We start from the raw sequence: 15,572 nt of genomic DNA on the forward strand, positions 1-15,572 counted from the left end.
ACAGGTGAAATTAATTTTAATAATATATTTTATTTACCTAATATACGCCAAGTGTCATTTTAACATGTAACCAACATAAAAATTATTAACAAGATATTATGCATTATTTTTTCTGTACTGTCTTCAAAACCCAGTGTGTATTTCACACATTCAGCACATCTCAATTCAAACTAAACATCATTTCGAACAGTCAATAGTCACATGTGGCCAGTGGCTACCACATTGGGAAGTAGTGTGACTCTGAACCAAAAATATCTTGCTTTAGTATTTTTTTAAGGGCAAGTTGACAGAGGCATGAAGAGTGCTCCAGTTCAGCAAAACTTAGAGCAAACCACTAACTTGAAATAAACACGGACTTTTCCATTCCAGTGAGCATTGGGACTTTTCTGATTTTTCTTGAGTTTGGGGCTGGGCTTCTTAAGAAACTTCTTAGTCTGAAACTGAAATGAACAGGGTTGCAGCATATTCTTGAGTCATAGGAAAACTGCGTGTAGTGTTTCCCCAAAGAAAAGCATTTATCCCTAGGTCGTAAAAGGGAAAAAAATTTTTTTGATAACTTATGTTGATTCCTTGGATGGATTCACTGTGTTTAAGGTGCCTCAGGAAGGATGACGGACATATCGTTTGCAAAAGTTCATTTGTATCCTGAAGTTTCCCCGGTTCGTATTTTTTTTTTTTTTTTTTTTTTTATCATCTGCCTTCTCCCAGGCATGATGTGAACCCTTCATAAGGCCTAGAGGAGAGAGTTCCAGGGTCGGTTTCCCCACCTCGCCAACTCTGCGGAGCGGGCGGAAGGCGCGGATTCCCCCTTCTTGCCCACACGCTCTGGCAGCTTCGCAGCCTCAGGCAGATGGAGTTTCCGGCCTCGCTCCGTGGTTGCCGGGTCACCCGCCCGCGCTCCTTTCTGCCGGAGGTCAGGGCCCCGGGAAGAGCGCGCCGGCGGCCCGAGCATCCGGAGGGCAGTTCCGCAGGGTGTCCACACCCTCCTCGCCCGCGCTCGCTGCGCGCCGGGCCGGGCGCCGGTGGCTGGGCTCTCCGCCGCGGCCCGGAGCTTGGGCCCTCCCCCGGGGTGATTTCAGCGCTGAAGGTGGAAATGCGGAAGTTTCCAGCCCCGACTGACAGATGAGGCTCGCGTCCCGCGCGGCATGCGCTGCAGCGGCTCTGCGGCTCGCCGGGCCCCCGCCGTCCGCACCCCGCGAGCCTAGAGGCTGCCGAGCCGCGGGCGCGCCATGGCCACGCTGCCGAGCGCAGAGCGCCGCGCCTTCGCGCTCAAGATCAACAGGTAAGTCGCGCCCCGGGCGCCGGGGACTCGCGCCGCACCGCCCAGCCGGCCGAGCGCTGCTCCGGGGCCGCTCCGGGGGCCGCGTCTCGGGGAGTCTGCACCTGAGACCCGGGCAGCGCCGGTGGGTCACCTGGACTCGCGATGGCCCGCGGCCGGGCTCTGCCAGCTCCTCCCTGAGAATCCCACCCTCCCGGTTGTCCGTCGCCACCAGTGTCCCTTCCCCGAGCCACCTCTCGGGCCACCTCCCCAACCCCGCCTCGGCCGCGCCGCCCTCGGTGTTCTGACAGGTGGAGTGGGAAGGGCGCAGGGTTGGCTGTGCTGGGCACCCCGGGAATTTCTTACCAACTGCGCCTTCCTTTGAGGGGCCTCTGAGAAGGAGGAAGAAAAGAAGTCATTGAAATGAGAGTTTTGCTTGGAGGCAGCTCCACAAGACTTGGGTTTCTGAGTAGGGCTCTTTTCCCTCTCGTTTTATTTTTCCAGAAAAAGTTTGGCTCCTGCCGACATCGCTATTTTTATTCCCTGGTCCAAAGGAGCTATGAAGTGGAAAAAGTGATTTTAAAAATTCTCCATTTAAATAAACAAAACGGAATGGCCTGTGGCTGACGTTTTTACGTTTATAGCACTCCAGCAAAGAACTGAGGACATGGATCTAACGCACCATCCAATTCATAATCAAAATTGCACAAACTAAATGTAAGCATGCTTACTGCTCAAAGTTCTCACCAGAGGTGCTTTAACTGCAGTATTTCCTCCACTGAAAACTGCTGACAAGTATTTGGCGACATTTTTGTCTTGCCCTGAGAAATCTAGACTGTCTGGTTAAAAGATAATGTGACACTTGTCCTGAAGGGTCAACTTGTTATTCTGCTGCCCTCGCTGCTCCAGGATTTGTTAGTCTTGTTCTGCCGAGCCTGTGAAAGGCTGGTTCCACAGTACATTTTTGTGCTGCTTGTGTGTGAAGAGGTTTGAGCAGCGAGGAATTAGGAGCCCAGAATAATGAGGCGGTAAGAACTTCCAGAGGGCGTACTGAGCTTTATTGGTGATTTTATTTCCACCCGCTGTGTAGCTGTGAGCAAACCGTTTCTCTCGCTTTAGTATTTCTTCATCTTTAAAATGAGTTAATTTATTAGTGTTTACTGTATATTAATGTTGGAAGCCAAAAGGTACTAGTCAACAGGGATCCGCTGTTGGGGATTTTTTTCTGCGTTAGTTTCATGGCTGTTGCATGCCAGGAGGGGCAATTCATGCTGTGGGAGATCAAACTGAAGTTGCTGAGGGAGGTACCATTTGCCATAGCCACTGCTCTTCCATCCCTGTGAATTTTAGGTCAGGAAGTGTGTCTCGGACAGAAAGATGTTAGAGATTGTGGGTTGAGTGGAGTTAATCTGGGGAGAGCAGCAGGACCAAAACATCCTACAGGCAATCTTGACCATGACAGTAGGGTTGGTGTGGTCTGGGCGTTAAGAATAAAGGCCCTGGCTGGAACAGATCTGCTTACAGATTGGCTCTCTGCTATGAATAAACTGTGTGACACTGGGCATGTTATTTAACCTCTCTAAACTTTGGTTTCTTTACATGTTAAACGGGGATAAACATGGTACCTACCTCTAATGACTGTTGGGAAGATTAAGGGAAATAATATGTACAAAGTGCTTATAGTGGCTGGCTCAAAATAAATGTCAAGTAAATGTTAGCTATCCTCATCAACATTACCATCAGTTTCATCATTGGCATCATCATCTCCATTATCATCATCTTTGAGATCCTAAGAAAGAAAGGTAGGAAGGAAAGCTGAAGTTGGAAGACTTCCCATATAGAGACCAGTTTGGGCTGGGAATGAGATGCCAGTGGCTGGCTGGAGCTGTCTTGGGGCAGATAGTCTCCCTCATGTGTCTTTCATCTCTGTGCTGAGAATACGAAACACACTCAGTGGAACTGAATGTTTGATGGAATTGGACCAAGAAGGGCCCCACTCAAGTTCAGTAAAATATAAAATGTTCCTTAATCCTCAGGAAAGAATATGGGTTGGACATTCCTGTTCTAGGGGGTTCTGTTTTCCCTTTTGAAGCATTTTTGTGTGTTGGGTTGGAGAATTATGCTAAGGAGCTTGGCAGAAATTGATGTTCAAAGGAGTAGATCAATAAGGACATACCTGGTATGAATTAAATAATAAAATTCACCATTTATTGTTCACTTTCTATGTCCCAGACACTTTGTTATATACTTAATGGATTGCGTCATTAAAGCCTTACAAAAATCCTGTGAGACTCATGCGAAGTCTCATACAGAAGAGGAAGATGAAGCTGGAGATGGAGTTGCACAAGGCCGTGTAATTTGTTCGAGGCCACAAAAACAGCAGTGGCAGAACTGGGATTGCAAACTGCTCCAGAGACTGTGCTCTTAATTGGGCATGTGCTATTTTGATCCATGTGTCTTAAGAATTTCCTTTAAAAGCAAGTAGGGAATTAATTTTTTTTTTTAATCATCATTTCAGTAGCAGCCTTCGCAAATTTTTTTATGGTCTGATCAGTGTTTAATGTTTAGAAAAAACTAACAATGTGATGTTTTGCAATTTTGAAGTTGGAAAAGAAAATGCTTTCCCTTGCATGCCTACCTACTATTTTTTTAAATAGATCAACTTATGAAAGTAAGACAATGTTGAAAGACGGCCATTGGTACATTCAGCATGGGCTCATATCTTTTTACCTTCCTACTCAGAATGATACAAACTATCCCTTAAAAATGTTCGTGGGGTCAAATCAATGTGCTTCCTGTTAAGAAAATATTTGAGTCTGATAAATTAAAAAGTTTTCATTGTAAAGAACTCCCTTCTGCCTACACTAACCTTGAGAAAGAGTGAGCAGACTACCTCGCAGTAGGAAAAGAATGTCCCCACTGTTCCCAAATTCTGTGGCTTCCTGCAAGCAGCATTGCCCAGTTCAGGGGCAAGGTCACAGTGCAGGAGGAACCTGGGAATGCCCACAGGTATCCATTCCCCGGTGATGGCCCTGGCTCTCTCCTACTCTCATGAAGCCCAAATGTCCATGTGCTGAAAGTCATCATATAGGACTTGTTTTGTTTTGACCAACAAGTGTAACTGTATGGCTTGTTACGGTTAAACATTTCTCTAGAACCCACAGCTCAGGGAGACATAAGAGAAAATATCCTTCACTGAATTTTTTTGAGCTGCAAGAATAAAATTTAATTTCTTATAAGTGTTATGGACTTGTCTTTATTTCAGGTTACTTGTTGCTGACTTCCTGTGAACAAAGGAAAGACTAGATCTGAATTAGGCAGTTCATAATAATGTTTGCATTTGGGATTTCAAGCCCCACTGCCTTAAATGTCATAATATAGTGCTTCTGTGAGCACCAGGTCTTATCAATTACCTTTTTTTCTTACTGGCATTTAGTGCTTTCATAGATTATAGAAGTTATTACTAATATTTTTAAAATTGGTTAAACAAAATCTTGGTTTCTTTCAAACACAGAATAGATGTAGAACTTGATCAAATATTAAAGTAAAATAAGGACCTTAGGTAAAGAGAACAGAAGTACAGAATGCAGAAAAAACATTAATGATCTCTGGACCTTCAGGATTGAAAGGAATAAATAATAATGGCTTATGCTTATATAATGCTTACTGTATGGCAGGTACAGGTCTAAGTGTTTACATATCATAGCTCATTCACCCCTATGAAGTAGGAACAATTGCAACTTCCATTTTGCAGATGAAGAAACTGAGCACAGAGAAGTTATGAAAATTGTCCAAAGTCACAAACAGCTAATTAAGGGCAGAGCTGGGACTCAAATGCAGGCAGCTTTGCTCCAGAATCCTCTCCCTTAACCACTATACCATGCTGGTTAAGGTATACCATGCATGGTATAGTGGTATACCACTATACCATCTCAGTTTTATTTTAAGATAATAATAAAATAAGTAACATTTATTGACTACTTACTGTATGCCAAGTATTATGCTAAGAACTTTATGTGCCTTCATTTCATCATTGTAGGAAAAAAGTAAAATATTAAGCCTAATAATCATCATTAGAGAGTGATTTTGTGGAAGATTAAAAGCAAGGAGCTAAGAAGACAAAATAAAGTTAAATAAAGATTGCATTTAAGAAAACCACAATCATGAAGCAAGATGAAGATGTAGAGATCTTCCTGAGAAATATTTGCTAATTTTGTCTGAAAAGATGATGCAAGCATAAAAATATATGTATTCATATGTATGAATATGTGTCTGCAAAGAAACAATGCTGTTCTTTCGTAGCCATGGTGGATGGCAGAGCGGGCTGGTGGTGCTTTGGGAATTGCTTCATTTGTCTGCTGTGTTCTACACCAAAGACCAATAGAAGAGGCTTCAGGCAATCAAACTCAGAATTTTGGTCTTTAACCTTCAGAATCATTTTCTTCTAGATTCTTGGAAAAGCTCCACTTGAACTTTAGCCTCTAGTGCTATTGAAAGAACCCTCTGCCAGGGTGAAGTTTTCTTTAATTGGAGTTCTTTGAGCTCTGACGATTCACATGTATGTGTGAAGCTAATGTTTACTTCTACTTGGACCTCTGGAAAGAAAGTGTAATTACATCATGTGGTTACCTAGGGAAAGAAGGAGAGCTCAGGGGACCAAGTCTCCTGTCTTAGCTCCCCACAGAGAGCTAGTGATGGAATGGGATGATGTTAAAAACACCTCAACTTTCCATCTTCTTGAACAGGGACCTTGAGAAGGCAGAGATGTGACATACAAGACTGCTTAATTCTTTTCGATGGCAAACAACCAGGTGCTTATGCGTGTTTTGGTCAATAGTAAAGGTTAAAGCAGCAGGAATGTGCTATCCTCTTCCTACAAGTGTCCAGTCTAATTTCTTACCAATCAGCAGCCACAAAGGTTCTCTTGGCTTTAGGAAAATACAACAGAGTTTATACAGTTGTGATTAACTGTGGTCCCTGTGCTTTTGAAGTTTGCACTTTAGTGGTATGGTTTGCTGCATTGACAACTTGGGGTACATAGAATCAAACCAGCTTGCTATCTCTGAAAGTATATATGAAGGCATATGTTTGCAGGGGTTTAATGAAATCAAACAAATTGGTAAAGTTAACGTAGGGTATAAAACCATTATATTGTGTCCCATTGCATTCAGATCAAATGCAGAATTAGAAAAGCAGAAATGGTACTGGCAGAGTTTCTTCTGCCCACTATTCTTTCCTTATGTTCATCATTAAAGATAGGAAAGTACAACAAGCTAAAATTTCTGCCACCCATAAATTATAGCTGTTAACATTTGATTACATCCTTCCAGGCTTATAAAAATGAGATCGTATTGAACATACTGCTTTATGGTCTTTTTTTCAATTTAAAAGTATGAACAACTCTCCATGTTAATCAATGTAGCTCTACATTATTAATTTACATAGGCTGTGTTAAATTATTTTGATTGGATATACGATTCATTGAATTAATTCTTTATTATTGGGTCTTAAGATATTTTCCAGTTTTTCATAATAATGTACAGAGCTGGATGGAACAGTCTTATACATACATCTGTATGTGTTAGTACAAATACTTCCTTAAAAATTTCTAGGAGAGGAATTGCTTGGTCAAAGGTCAGAAACATTTTTCAAGCTTTTGATACACATGGCCAAAATGTCTCCCAGAAAAGCTATACCTATTTACACTCCCCCCAGTGATCCCAAGAGTGCTCGTTTCCTCACATTACACCCCCGCTGGGTTTTATCATTCTTTTAAATCTTTATTTGCAGTCGTGACCCCTTCTCTTAAATATCTCTTACCTCTTCCTGTTTAGCTTCTCTCCCAGATCCCTGCATGACCTCTGAAGTCATTCTTTGGGCATGAAAATAGTCATGCTTTTCTCCTTTTTCCTTTGCCTTATATATAATTGAAGATGGTGGTACCTCCGTCTTTCTCACTTTCTGCCTCTGCTCATTGAATATATGGGTTAATGATAAAGATAGATTGTTCCAGCAATTAGTTCTTTCTTGATTCTGTTTTAGACTCCAGTTGCCACGCTTTCACTTGCTTTTTACTTTGCTAAACGATCTAATCCGATCTACCTCTCCTTCACATAAATTCTAGCCCTTTTAAATAAAATGTCAAATAGAAAAAGCAGAATCCCTTTCCATTCAAAAGAAGGTTCCAGATGACATAACTCACTGTAAGTGTTTTCCCTTGGATCAGAACAAAGAGAGATGGACTTCTTTCACACTTTTGCGAGTTCCTCTTCCTCTGGTGTTAGCTTTGGGGCTAACACAGCATATTAGTTTCACTCTGCTCAGAAACCTCAACAAAACGCGTCATGCTTTCTCCTGTCATTCTCCTCAGATAAAATTCATTGTTCTTTCATGTGAGAGGCCAAACATAAAAATAGCAACAGGTTACCTAATGATACTGAAGCAAAACGGGAACAAGATGAAGAAATGCAGAACTGTAATCAACCTCTTCTTTCTCCCATCTATTGACTTTCTGGCACATGAGTGAGTTAACAGGCCTGCAAATCCTAGGCTGGTTAGTTTGATAGTTTATTCATTCATTCATTCATTCATTCACTCCAGCTATTGAGGGTTTCTATGCTCTAAGTGCTCCTCTAGGCACTAGACAAGAAGTCATGGCCTTGCCTGCAACAGACAAGAGATTAACCCAAAATTATGGGCTGGAAAAGGAAGGAGACTTCCCTTGCCTCCTAGCCCTCCATAATGGAGGTTGTGCCTTCAAAATGGTCATCTTTAGGGTTGTGCCACTTCTTTTAAGGATAATAGCATTATCCAAAACATTTTTGGAGATCCTTTTAGAATTACTCTCAGAGACTGGATTACCTTTATTTTAAAGAATAAGCTCAATGGTATGAAATCTTTTTCCTTTAAGGGAGAATTTACTTTTTTTCTTACTTTAAAAGTTTCACAAATATGGAAAATACAGACGATAATATGGCAAGCACTTGAGGGTCCACTGCTCAGAATTGACAATTGTTAACATTTGGTGACTTTTGCTTTTGATATTTTTAAATGAAAAAAGATACAACTAGAATATACAACTATGTATTGGGGGGAGCTTTGGGGAGAAGAAGAAGAGAAAGAAAAAGAAGATTGGCAACAGATGTTAGCTCAGGTGCCAATCTTTTTAAAAAAAAAAAAAGAAAAAAGAGTACAGATAAATTTGAAGTCAGCTTTTGTTCTGCTCTTTGATCCTTTTCTCCCTTCTCCTCCTTCAGAGGCCAGCACTATCACTAAGTTGTACTTTTAGTGTGTGTATGTACACATATCCATAAACAGTATATTGTATGGTTTCTGGAATGAGCCAAAGTTATTAGCAGTCAAGCAAGACTATTCAATTAGGTAATATCAGTCTGAATTAAAGATAAGATATGACTATAAAAGAATGTAGCCGTTTTTTAGATGCCTCTTTAAGTGGCTCTGAAAGCAATTGCAAAGAGGAGTTGCAAAAGTAATTTCAGGAAGACAGCTCTATCAGAATAAATTGCATAGCACTTCTTGTGTGAAATTATTTAAAGAAACCAGTTAGTTAGATGTGTACATTCTGGTAATGTTTCTCAATCGCTCCTGACATTATAGTCACATTACTCATTTCCCAGAATGGCCAGGAAATTTTTCAAAAAACTTTATTTTCTCCGTCATATAAATGTACCCATGATTTGCATTTGACCTGAGATAAGCAGTTGAGTTGATAACAGGTTTATTTTTAAATAATATGATTAAAAGCACAAAATAAAGATTTTGTCTTCTAGCCTGGACATTTGATTAGGGAAAGTATGTAGATTAGCAAAAGAGGGTGTGGTATTTGCTCAAAAGTCTGTATGTAAATATTTTGGCCTTGGTGTAACTGAATGGTTGGGCTGGATTCTCCCCTGTTTGTTGAAGGAGATGTAGTCCGTCCATTGCACCATACCTCAAATTAGACAAACTAGGAAGAATGACCTTAGGTAGAAATGCTTTTCCCCAAATCTCTGCTATGCCTTGCTGCCACACAGGGCAGTACTCAGTACACAGCAAACACCTTCTTTGGTGGAAGTGTTTGAGTTCTGTGTACTCAATTCTCTGCTGTGTACAGTGAGCACTCAGGAGAAGCTGGGCTCTCATCAAGAAGTTACCATCTGGTGTCCAGGGTTGTTAGGGGGGCAAACTAGAGTTGCCTAAAAGGTGCTAGTCATCATGCAGTAATTTACACTAGAATGTTCCATCCACTTTCCCTTATGCCAGTAGAAAAACTCAGGTTCAAAGTCCACTAAAAATACAGTTTATCCAGTTTATCCTGCTATTTAACGTAAACGTTGTTTCAAGGCGAAGGTGGCCATCTGTTCTCTGTGGGAACAAGATTGTCATCTCCCTGTTGACGTTCTGACTAGTTTACTTCACCTACTACTATTGTACTCTTTTAGTCCAAATCACCACCTGTTCTCATAGTATTCCCTTAGAAGGGGTATCTGATTTACTCTTGTATCTTGTTCCCTATGCAGTAATTTCATTCAACTCACAAGAATTTCTTTAATTGCCCATGACTTTCTCTAGGCATATGAGAGACAAATGAAAACAAAGACAAAACCCAAAAACAACCAGGATGTGCCCCCAGAATTCAGCTGGAGTGAGCGGGTTGACATAAGAGAACACAGGAGATGGTGTTGATTGTGCGGCTGGGTGAGAGTTGAGGGCAGGAATGTTGACAGAACTCAGAGAGGAAGGCGTGGAAGGCTGAGGGGTGAAGAGGTGAGGCTTCAACCAGGGCCTGGAGGACAGAGAGCTGACTGACAGATGAAACCGATGTACTGGGAGAGTCACTAGCAGTGTGCAAAAGTAGTCAGGGTAGCATCTACAGATGCTTCAAAGGGAATCAGCTGGACTTGAGAAGGAACTAAATATTTATTCATTTGCTCATTTCATGAATATTGATTGTAGCCCACTATGTGCCTGGAAGTGTTTGTTCTAAGTACTGAAGATAGAGCCATGAGTAAGACAGACAAGGTTCTTGTTCTAAAAGAAGTGATGTTCCCATTGAGAAGACAATAAAGAAATAAACCAGGAAATATCAGATAAAATAAGTGCTGTGCAGAAAATGTAAAAGGGCCATGTGCAAGTGTGTGGATACTTCAGACAGAATGGTCAAGGAAGGCATCCCTTGGGAGATAACCTCTGGGCCAGGACCAGGCTGAGGAATTAGCAAGTGCCATGGCTGGGGCAGGAGTAAGTCTGATATGTTAGAAGAAAAGAGAAAGCCGGTGTGTCTGAAGTTGAGTGAATGAAGGGAGAGTGGTAGAGACGAAGAGAAGAGTAGGCAGGAACCAAATCATAACAAGGCCTTATATGTCATGGAAAAAGTTTAAACGTTGTTCTAAGTGCAATGGGAAGGTTTTTGGAGCAGAGGCATGAGGATAATGTAAAGATCACTTTGGTTACCACATAGAGAAACAGGAAGTAGAAGCAAGGAGAGCAGCTGGGAGGTCATGCAGCATCCAGGGGAAAGATGGCAGCAGGACTGGAGAGTGAGTGGAGGGAGAGATGCAGTCAGCTCTGGGATATATTCTGGAGATTGAGGGGACAGATTAGATGTAGGGTGGAGGACAATGAGGGAAATAGAGAAATCAAGACGTCTCCAAGGTTTGAGTTATAGATGGATATTGATGCTTTCAAGAGAGATTGAAAAGACTGGAGGAGCAGGCTTTTAGAGTGAATCAAGGGTTTAATTGGGGACATATGAAGTCTAAGATGCATATTAGAAATTCAAATAGAATTACCTACTATGCAGTTTTATTTAGGAATCAGAGACTCAGAGGAGAGGTCACAGCTGGATATTTAAATTTGCAAGTGATTACCATATAGATGATGTTTTAAAATAATGGAGGAAAAGAAAATATTGAAATTATCTTCATAAGTTTTTTTAACAGCCACAAAGCTATATGTATAGTATGATATCATTTTTATTGAAAAATAAATATACGTATATCTCCCTATAGAGATAATAGATCAAAACATGTGATAGGGAGGGGACCAGAAGGACATAGGCCAGCATGCTGTAAGTATTATACTTTGGTAGTAGGATTATTGATGATTTTTGTTTTTTTGTATGCGAAATGTGTATATATATGTATATTTTCCAAGTTTTCTTCAAAGAGTGTTTTTGTAATTGGGGAAAGTAACATTTATAAAAGAGATCACATCAAGATTTCCATTCTGGGAAGACTGGATAAAGATGGTGCCAATGAGAAATTATGGAAATTAGGAATTAGCGTTAGTTCTGGGAGGATGATTTTGTACTTCTCTTATAGAGTTTTTAAGAGAATGTAATATTCTGCACATTGACATATATTTGTTCTCCCTCCTTGTGAGAGGATTTTACTTTTCACTTTGTTGAAGGTGATGTGGTCACTTCGAGGTGAAGCTTTAAGAGCCAGCCTGGGCTTTGTCATTTCATCTTTTCCTTATTCTGTACAAACAGCGCAGTTCCAGACAGAGGCTGATGTGTCAGCCTGCATCCTGGAGTAAAGACAGGGCAGAGCCACAGCTGCTCTCTGGAGGTCTTTGTTTTTATAAGCCACTAAGATTTTTAGATTATTTCTTATCACAGCATAACCAAGCCTACCCTGACTAATATATATTTCTATTGGGCAGCTCGAGATATAGGCTTGGGGCTTGAATGATAAGACAGGATGCAAAATATTGATTAGGAAGTCATCAGTGAGGTGGGGATGAGAATGAAGAATGGACACATTTTCTAAGTGGGAAAGTAAAGTGGGAAGAGAAAAGGAATGGACCTGGGGAAAGAGTCACTGCCGTTTGGTACCAGAGGGAAGAACCACAAAAAGAGAGGAAGAATTTGGCCAAGATCTGGCAGACTGGGGTAGTATTAGAAAAGGAAGCTAACAGGGCAGTTAAAAAAGTCAGACGCCAAATTATGAGGACAAAGAAAGAGCCATTGGATTTGCCTTGGCGGTAGTCAGCGTAAACCTCTGAAACAGCAGTTTTAGTGGAGCTGGGGGAAGGAAGTCAGATTTCATAGGGTTATGAGGGGAGTCAGTGCAGAGGAAATGGAGGAAGCTAGTAGAGACCACTCCTTTAAAAAGTTTGGAAGAGGCAGAAGAGAAATGGGACAACGGTGACCAGAAGGTTCTAACTTTCACACAGATATAACGTGCAATGCTGAACAGAGGATGCTCTGATCTTACAGAGAAAGCTCATGTTTTATTCCCATAAAATAAGTCTTAAATGTGGATAAAGATATTCAGAATACCCGATACTGTCATAATGTATAACAGATTTTGCTTTGCACTAAGTAGCATTAAGACTCCAACAACAAGTAAAATATTCTATTTAGATATTCTCCTCCTGGGAGATTTTGAAACTCTCATTGGCACTGTCATGTATTATTATCTTTAAGAACATGATAATCCTTTCTATTTTATTATCCCTATATTTATCTTTATGTGTTTGAAGTGCAAAAAATTATAGCAAAGAGTACCGATACCAGTTATATTTTGCTCTTTAACAAACCACCTGTTGTGGGTTGAATAGTGTCCCCCCCCCCAAAAAAGATTCCTAATCCCTGGTACCTGTGAGTGTCATCTTATTTTGGAAAAAGGGTCTTTGCAGATGTAATCAAGTTAAGCTGAGGTCATATTGGATTAGGGTAGGCCCTAAATCCAGTCACTGGTCTCCTTATAAGAAAAAATTCAGAACCACTGAGATAGTAGAGAAGAGGCACTGTGAAGACAGAGGCAGAGACGGGAGTTATGCCACCACAAGCCAAGGAACACCAAGGTCTTCCAGCAACCACCAGAAGCTAGAAGAGGCAAAGAAGGATTCTTCCCTAGAGGCTGCAGAAGGAGCATGGCCCCACTGACACCTTGAATGTGGACTTCTGGCCTCCAGAACAATGGAAGAATAAATTTCTGTTGTTTTAGGCCACTGGGTTTGCGGTAATTTGTTATGGCAACTAGGAAACTAATACACTACCCTAAAGTTTGGTACTTAAAACAACAGCAATTTACTATTTCTCATGATTCTGTGGGTTGGCAATTTGAGTTGGGCTCAGCCAGGCAGTTCCTGCTGGTCTTGCTGGGGTCATTCGTGTGTCTGCAATTACCTGGTGACTCAAGTGAAGCATTTAAGATGGCGGGGAGCCGTCTTAGGAGCCCAGATTGCTTCGCTCACAGGTCCAGGGCCTTGGTGCTGGCTGTCCCTCTCTACATGGTCTCTTATCCTGCAGTAGTCTAGCTTGATATTCCTTAAATGGTGGAGGGAACGTTCTAGGAGGATGAAGGTAAAAGCTGCAAGGCTCCTTGAGGCTTAGTCTAGAATTCATACATAACTTCTGCCACATTCATTGGTCAAAGAAGTCACAAGGAAACCCAGCTTCAAGGGGTAGGGAAATAGATTCAATCTATTGATGGGAGGAGCTGCAAAATATTTGGCCATTTTAATCTATTACAGCACCCAACAAAGAAAGTAATCATATCCCATTTCAAACTTCACATATTTAAGCAAAAGTTCTTGTCATTCCCTGCTCAGATCACAATACCCATTTTGCTGGTAGAGAAACTGAGAACAGATTAAATTGACTCCTTTAAAGTTCCCAGTGAGTCATACTTTGTGAGAGACGTTTTTGGCCCATGGAAGACAGATATATGTCTGGAAGAGGTAACCGCAGCCCTGCCTGGAGGCAGGTGAATGAACTTAATCACTTCTTGGGTTTCTCTTAAATCACGTAATTGCTTTGAAGGAGCTCAGATTGCAGAGCTGTCTGGTTCACAGATGAAGCAGTGGTTTGAGGATATCAGGGAGAGAAAGTGCTTGAAAATTGCCATGTGTCACTCAAAGGAGCAGGATTTGAGGCTAAATTAGATGACTAGGAAAAGGGTCAGTGAGCTCTTTATCCTCAAGAGTTACTAAATGGACTTAAATATTCAGTGACTGCTATGGTCCCGTGTAAGTTGTGGTCTGGGAAGAACCAAAGTGAGTAGAAGAAGAGAATGGAGCAGGGAGGCAGAGAGACCAACCTGTCAGGAAGGTATGTGCTATGGGCTGTCTTAGACGGATCACCCTTGAATCAGTTAGGGTTGCTTTTAGCTGCTGCAAGGAACAGACCTCCCCACTAAATAGTGGCTTAAACGAATTAAGGGTTTATTTATTTTTCTTACATAACAAGAATTCCAGTGTTTGGCAATCCAGGTTTGGTCTGATAGCCCAAGATATTACTGGAGAGCCAGGTCCCTTTTGTCTTTGTGTTCCACCATCCTTAGCGTGTGGCTTTCATCCTCATGGTCACAAGATGGCTCCTAAAACTCTATGCATTGAAAGAATATTGAAGACAGGAAGAAGAGGAAAGGCAAAAGAGGCATCCAGCCTACTTTGCTCCCTTTTAAGGAACTTTTCCAGAAACTCACATGATGACATTTGCTATATGTCTCATTGGTCAGATCTGTGTTACCTCTACCTACAAGAGAGGTTGGTAAATGTAGTTTTTATTCACCCAGCACATTGCCACCTCCAACAAAATTAGGGTTGAGTTAGAAGGAAAGGGATAATGGCTATTGATAGGCAACTAGTGGTCTCTATCATAGCCCCCAACAATTGCTGGGGGTATGAATTAGTGACAGAACTTCCATTGTGGCATCATCGTGCCTCCACCCCATTAATACTTGTGGCAGATTCACGCGCATCTAATTCTAAGACCCTGGCCTAGTGAAGAGTGATAACCAGGCTTATAGGTCCAGTATTAACCAAGGTAAATTAGCTTTTGTAACAAGTAATCCCAAAACCTCAGTGGATTAACCCCATAAAGACTTATTTCATATTCGTGTCACAGTCTGACACAGCTCAGGTGGCTCTCCTCCAACCAATGGCTCAGGGACCCAGACTGCTTCCACCGTCTTATGGCTCTGCCATCTTGTGACTTTCAGGTTATTCTGGCATCATTCAGCCAGTGGCCAGGAAGAAGAGAGAGTGAAAGACTGAGCATCCAGTTCTTAAATACCTCAACTCAAAAGTGGTACACATCACTTCCACTCACATTCCATTGGTGAGGACCACTTCCAAGGTCCATCTATATGCAAGGAGAGCTGGGGAATATGCTTCTTGTCTGGCAGCCACATCTAGCAACTACTCTTCACTGTGAAAGGGGACCATGAATCTTTGGGGGTCAACCAGTCATCTCTGCCACAGGGTTCCAGTTACAAAAGAGGAGCTATTAACAAAATGTCAATAAACATATATGCAGGCCTGGTTTACTGTGCTGTTGGCAGATAGATTAAAAACATGTGGT

At 41.6% G+C, this 15,572-nt stretch overlaps 1 protein-coding gene across 2 annotated transcripts in view; it reads left to right on the forward strand.

The window, feature by feature from the left end:
• The first annotated feature begins 695 nt into the window (after positions 1-695).
• Positions 696-15,572, forward strand: part of DOCK8 (dedicator of cytokinesis 8) — a 200,742-nt gene continuing 185,865 nt past the window's right edge. Inside the window, exon 1 of one of the 2 annotated variants that reach the window (XM_014846768.3) lies at positions 696-1,282. In XM_014846768.3, the coding sequence (XP_014702254.2) occupies positions 1,230-1,282 (53 nt within the window). In that variant the 5' untranslated portion in view covers positions 696-1,229. Of the gene's footprint in view, positions 1,283-2,170; positions 2,287-15,572 lie in introns of those variants that run through there. The other variant, XM_044757028.2, reaches the window with a different exon arrangement.

This window comes from Equus asinus, chromosome 23 (assembly GCF_041296235.1).
Source record: "Equus asinus isolate D_3611 breed Donkey chromosome 23, EquAss-T2T_v2, whole genome shotgun sequence".
NCBI lineage: Eukaryota > Metazoa > Chordata > Mammalia > Perissodactyla > Equidae > Equus > Equus asinus.